Source organism: Delphinapterus leucas, chromosome 4, assembly GCF_059928025.1.
Source record: "Delphinapterus leucas isolate spDelLeu-1000000601 "Yukka" chromosome 4, BTC_Dleu_Yukka2, whole genome shotgun sequence".
Lineage (NCBI taxonomy): Eukaryota > Metazoa > Chordata > Mammalia > Artiodactyla > Monodontidae > Delphinapterus > Delphinapterus leucas.
The window spans coordinates 93,961,886-93,968,327 of NC_143132.1; the positions used below are offsets into that span (position 1 = coordinate 93,961,886).

Consider the following 6,442-nt stretch of genomic DNA (forward strand, 5'->3'; position numbering starts at 1 on the left):
CTGTTATAGGGCAACCACTAAGGGAATTTCTTATTGCATTTTGTGTTTTAAAAATGTAGTCATTCCTGAAAGAGCAGATCTACATTCACTACTTATCAAAGTATTTCACAAATACTTGTCGATTTGATTGTATCTACACAGAATGTCAAGATTTTTTTTTTGGCTGCGCTGTGCAGCTTTTGGGATCTTAGTTCCCTAACCAGAGATCAAACCCGTGCCGCCTGCAGTGGAAGCACGGCGTCCTAACCACCGGACCGCCAGGGAATTCCCAGAATGTGAAGATATTTAATTAACTGTCTGGAATTTAGATGGGGGAAATGAATGACCTTATATAGAGTAGTATAGAAAAAACTAGTTTCTGAGAATAAATATGCTCATTACAAATTGGAAATCAAAAGACTTGAGTATTAGCTGACTATTATTAGGTTTTAATTAATTAGTTCCTATCCTACCTTGTTTTGATTTGTGTTTGGCTTATTTTACAAATCAAGTAGTTTTTCTATGCCTCAGTTTCTTCACTTGCAAAATGAAGGTATGTTAATACTCAGAAAAGTTTTACTAGATGCATGATTATGTGCTCAGCACATTGATAGATATACACTGGAAACACATAGTCCCTGATATCGGAGAACACACTCTTAAGAGGAAATACGGAAAGAAATCATGTTACTATGAGGCAATATGAACAATATACCCCAGCACATAGAAGTATCAAGGAATGGTAGCCAGCTGAGCCCCAGAAGCAAGTGGAGTTGTAGTCAAGGAGAGCTTCCTGGAGAAGGCAAACCCTCAAGTAAAGCTTAAAGGATGAGTGAGAAGTAAGGAGTGTGGAGGATGAGAGGGCACCTCAAGCCGAGACTACCAATGGATTTGTAAGGTGATATTATATATAGGTGGGGCATTTGACAAAACCAGGGCTCTTGGGGCTCTTAAGGGAATCTGAATCCTACTAAGTGTACAGAGCAGGATCCCAGAGGGACTCTAATCTTGCAAAGTGGGGCAGTAGGAGAAGCCCCAGAAGTGTCCCAGCAGGCCTGCCATGGGCCATCTGGAAACTTGGTTTCCCTTTTGCTGGTTGACAGCTGACGTTTTAGTTCCAGCCTTCCAGGGAGCAGATACATTGCTTGGGTTTAATGTCGGGCTGGCATGACCTCTTCAATGGAGTACAGTTTTACTATATTTATCAAGTAAATCATGAAGAATACCATATGCACTCATTAAACTTGAGACCAATGAAGTGGTTAGTGCTGCCGAGTCACCTTCTAACCCAGAGGTGGTGTGAATGGAACACTGACTTCCAGAAATAAAATTCCAGAACCTTTTGTGGGTCTGTCTATATTTTAATAATCAACGTCTGCCTTTTACTTCAAAGTTTTCTTTTTGCCTTGGTGGTGGTTGTAGGTTTTTGTTTTTGTTTGTTTTGTTTGGTGGCCCACAGTAAAAATTACTATGACAAAATCACGACTTTTTAGAAGTATTTGAATTGCAAGAAAATGGTTTATTTTTATATTTATTATAATTCCTTACCTGTTTGTTTCTGGCTTCAAAAGAACCAGTTTCCCCTTAAACTTTAAGTGGCCTCTAAAGACTTGGTGAAGTCCTTAAATGAATACAACTTTTGTCTTCACAGATACAGGCTAGTTCCAAAGGTTTATTTTCCTGAGCAAATTCATGATGTTATACGTGCCACAAAGTACTTCCTGCAGCCAGAAGTCTTACACAAGTATTCAGTTGACCCAGGCAGAATCGGAGTTTCTGGTGACAGTGCTGGTGGGAATTTGGCGGCTGCCCTGGGCCAACAGGTAACAGAGAGCCCTGAGGTGCTGGTGGAAGGAGAGCATGTGATAATGTTCAACAGATCGTCCACTAGGCATTGCAAAGGCCTAGCTGGGTGGGCTGGTCACTTGGGGGCCAAGTAATTCAGATGACTGCACTTGGCAAGCTCTCAGAGATCTTTTGAAGTAGGAAGAGGGGTCATTGAAAGAATTGTAATCTCTGAGTCCTTGGAAGGGCCCTGATTACAATTAAGGTGAGTAATGTGAGAGGAGGGCTAACATTTTAGAGGGCTCCCTTACTCCTCAGGGCTATGCATGGAAATTAAGTATCTTCTGCTCCTTTTCCATGTTGGACTTACAAAACAAGATAATTTTGCTTAAATTCCAATTGCTAAGGTTGTTTCCTTAAACTTTGATCCAAATTAAAAAATTTTAAAGTGTTTCCCAAAGGTTTTTTTTTTAATATAAAAGAAAGAGTTAAATGGTTCATCCACTTTATTTTTTTTATTTTTATTTTTTTTAACATCTTTATTGGGGTATAATTGCTTTACAATGGTGTGTTAGTTTCTGCTTTATAACAAAGTGAATCAGTTATACATATACATATGTTCCCATATGTCTTCCCTCTTGCGTCTCCCTCCCTCCCACCCTCCCTACATCCACTTTAAATGTTACAATACAAGTTAGTCTGAGCTTTAGCTGGTTAAATTCTTTGAAAACTGTCTAGCTTTAGTAACATCTCCAATTTTGGGCAGCTGTGTAGACTCAAAGATAAGTACATTTTCTTCCTTTTCTGGGTTAAATAATTTAAGAATAGCATCTCTGTCTTCTTACCTCCAAATTTCTTTTGGCATTCTCAGATAGCATCTGCCTTTTCATTTGTGTCGTGTCCTGATTTCTTCTCTTTTGCTATAAATAAAGAACTTTGTCCTCCGCTTGGCATTGGTGGGTTTGCTATCCACACGTCCAAAGCGGTAAGAAGAAAGTCCTGGTACAGTGGGGAGAGCCTCATGGGCTTTAAAACTGGCCACAACCAGGATGGAACCCAGGCCCCGCTGTGAGAGCTGTGGGGCTTTGGCAAGTCCTCTCACCTCTCTGAGCCTCAGGAAAATGAGGCTCATGCCATTTGATTGCAGGGCTGTTGCCAGGATTTAGTGATATGAGGTATATACAGTTCTTGGCACACATTAATAATACTATTAACTGATCATTTCCTCCTGCTTTTACAGAGCAGTTGCATCTTCCCTCGGGATGGGTTCTAAAGTGCGGTGTGAAACAAAATTGTATGGCTAACGTTACCTTGAAGATTGTTTAGCTGCTTGTGAAACACAGTGACCTAGTTAGCTGCCTTTTAGATGGGGGTTTAAGGACCTAAGAGATCATGTACCTTTGAAGTGTTCACTCAGAACTATGAGTTGCAAACATCACACCTTTCTCAGTAAATATCCAGCAGCTTGAAGGGTGCTGGTAGTGGTGGCGATGGGGAAGTATTTATTTTTTAAACTACATTCCTTAATACCATGCCTGGTAGAAATGTAACACTTATACCCCTTTGATTGAGTCAAGGTAAAGCACTGGGCTACTTTAAAAGGTATGGTTTCTGTAAAAGAAGCCATTCAAAATGAAATAATGTGTTCGCTTTTTCTTCTCCAGTTTAATCAAGATGCCAACCTAAAAAACAAGCTCAAAGTGCAAGCTTTAATTTATCCAGTTCTTCAAGCTTTAGATTTTAACACACCCTCTTATCAGCAAAATGTGAACACCCCCATCCTGCCCCGTTATGTCATGGTGAAGTACTGGGTGGACTACTTCCACGGCAACTATGACTTTGTCCAGGCAATGGTAGTTAACAATCACACTTCACTTGATGTGGAAGAGGCTGCTGCCCTCAGGGCCCATCTAAACTGGACATCCCTCTTGCCCGCATCCATCACAAAGAACTACAAGCCTGTCATGCAGACCACCGGCAACACCAGGATCGTCCAGGAGATCCCTCAGCTGCTGGATGCCCGCTCAGCCCCACTCATCGCAGACCAGAAAGTCCTGCGGCACCTCCCAAAGACCTATATTCTAACCTGTGAGCACGATGTCCTAAGAGACGATGGAATCATGTATGCAAAGCGTTTGGAGAGTGCAGGTGTGGAGGTGACCCTTGATCACTTTGAGGATGGCTTCCACGGATGCATGATTTTCACCAGCTGGCCTACCAACTTCTCAGTGGGAATTCGGACTAGGAATAGTTACATCAAGTGGCTGGATCAAAACCTGTAAAGGAGTGAAATTTCTAAGAGGCTTGAGCCCCTCTTGATCTCCTGCACCTGCTCTGGAAAGACATTCACTCTTTAGGTGACTAATTTCCCCTTGTTACTTGAGTTATGGAATCTCTATTCCCTGCAGACTTTATGTTAATTTAATTTTAAAAAATGCTTTTGAGTAACGTAAGTGCAAAAACATCTGAACCTGGTTCTCTAAGTGAGCCAGTCTCTGTTCTTGTTTTAACCAAATTTCTACTAACACCCACAGCTGCAGAAAGCAGGGCTAGGAGCTGGAAATAGCTTTGGGTCTTGCCTCCCTCAAGAAGTTCTTTGTGAAGAAATTCTACCAGCTGCGGATGACCTTTAATGAGTAAAAAGAAAATGTGGGCTCTTCAACTTGCTAGAGTTTACTTTGAATTAAGAACAGTGTTAAATGTGTTCACTTCAAGGTCAGTGCTGGCTACCAAGTGCCCTCTGTTCTTTATGGATGGATGGCTTTGTTTCCTGTGGGAATTTTGGCAGAGCTGTTCTAGCAAGGACAAGTTTCTCAAATGACTTTCCTCCTTTAGAGTGTTAATTTTATGTGATAGCTGTCTCTAAGTCCAGTTGGATTATGATAATACTTGAAAGTTACTTTCTACCACTATTATTAGAAAATATGAGGTTGCATGCACTGGATACCTGTACATCATTAAGTTTTTTGGTTATGCTATCTCCCTGGTGGAGATCTTTTGGGAGCAGATTAATTTAGATTTAGAATAAATTTTCCTTTACAGAACAAGTAAAAACAGACAAATGAACCAACCTATTGTTTTCATAATGAATACTTCTCACATAAATTACCAAGAGTAGTGTGTATATATTTGGCATAGTCAGAAAAGAAGATACATTTAATATTAAAATTATGAAAAATACCTTTAGAGGGTCTAGTTTATTCTTGAAAACTCAACTTTTTCACTTACATGGCTTTAAAATGGGGCTATTTTGGTATATATAATGTACTGTATTATTTATTTTTTTAAGTTATTTAATGTTAATATATATAGCTAGAAAAGATTTTTCAGAATAAAGTCAGTAATGAATATTAAAAATAATGATTTTTTTAAAAAACTACCTTAGGGTTTAAAAAAAACAACTTTAGAATTATATCCACATGTAATTTTATGGAAAGAGGTAAAATACCTATTAATATTACTATATATAAGGCCTAAATATTTTGATGTTTATATGCATATATAAATCACAATAATTAGAAACTATGACTACACCTAGTAAAGTCATCTAAGTTTATAGTTCAATAGCTTAGACAAGACACACATTGGTCATTTCTGCTCTCTGTGGTCGGAGGAACTACTTCATACTCTTCTGGGTGACACCCTTCATTATCGCCTTCCAAGTAGGTCTAAAGTTACAATAGACCAGGCTTAATTTCATGTGAAGCCTTCACTGCCTGTGGGACATCTTTGGCATAGAAGGAAGCTCCAATTCTGATTTGACTTGTGTACCTTCGCCCTCCTTCCTGCCACTCTTCGTACTGCTGCAATCTGTGCTACTTTCAGGGACTGCAGAGAGCAGCTACACAGCCAAGTCATGATACAATAAATTTATCAGTGGAAAGAAAGTAGAGCCTTTTCACTCATTTGAAAGATGGGTATTTCCTACTTATGAGGATGAAATAACAAATGAATATATATGTGAAAGTGACTTGCACTATATCCCACCTCAGACCTTTCTTGAAGGTCTTCCTTGAAATTTTCCTTGGTATAATAATTGGGAATCATGATACACAAAAACCACTAGATACAAGAGAGGCTAAACCAACCAAAAATCTGAGTGCTAAGAATTCCTTTGGGAAGCATACAGAGTTTATATTGAAGATATTTTGGCTTGGAATCAGTTTATTTTGTTTTAATTTTTGTTCTTATAAAAAATGTTTATGCTCTGCAGATTGATTTTTTTTAAGTGTTATGGCTTTGTTTTGTTTTCCTATTTTAAGAAAAAATGGATAGTCTTTTTATAATATCGTTGTTTGTGAAATGTGACCATAAATATATGAAGAAAAAATCTTGAAGTGCTACAAAATATAGTGAAGTGTAAATTAGTTACTGTTTTATCATTGATTTGTGAGGAAGTTAAGACTGTTGCATATCTTGGTGGATATAATATTTATGCATGACCTTTTAACCTTTGACTTTTTGCTTATTTCTCACTGCAAAGGGCAAGGCAGATTTTATGAAGGATTTTGGTAGCCAGTCTATTTTGTAAGATGAAAATCCACTGTGGAGGTAGGAAAGTATAAGTCTGTTTTGATTCATGTTTGTAAATAAAATGTCTCCATCTGGAAATGTGCCTCTTTCACTTCCCCTCATCTCATTTTCTGGTTCCCCCCCTCTCTTTCTCTTGGTATCCTAG

At 38.7% G+C, this 6,442-nt stretch overlaps 1 protein-coding gene across 9 annotated transcripts in view; it reads left to right on the forward strand.

Annotated features, from left to right (window-relative positions):
* The window catches only part of NCEH1 (neutral cholesterol ester hydrolase 1), a 101,185-nt gene that overhangs the window by 57,860 nt on the left and 36,883 nt on the right, over nt 1-6,442 (forward strand). For 5 of the 9 annotated variants that reach the window (XR_016393073.1, XR_016393076.1, XR_016393077.1 and 2 more), the window contains exons 4-5: nt 1,631-1,802; nt 3,429-6,315. Coding sequence is in view for 1 of the 9 variants with exons in the window: in XM_022572058.3 (XP_022427766.1) it covers nt 1,631-1,802; nt 3,429-4,046 (790 nt within the window). In the remaining 8 variants the exon portion in view is untranslated. Of the gene's footprint in view, nt 1-1,630; nt 1,803-3,428; nt 6,376-6,442 lie in introns of those variants that run through there. The other 4 variants (XR_016393079.1, XR_016393080.1, XR_016393078.1 and 1 more) reach the window with 3 other exon arrangements.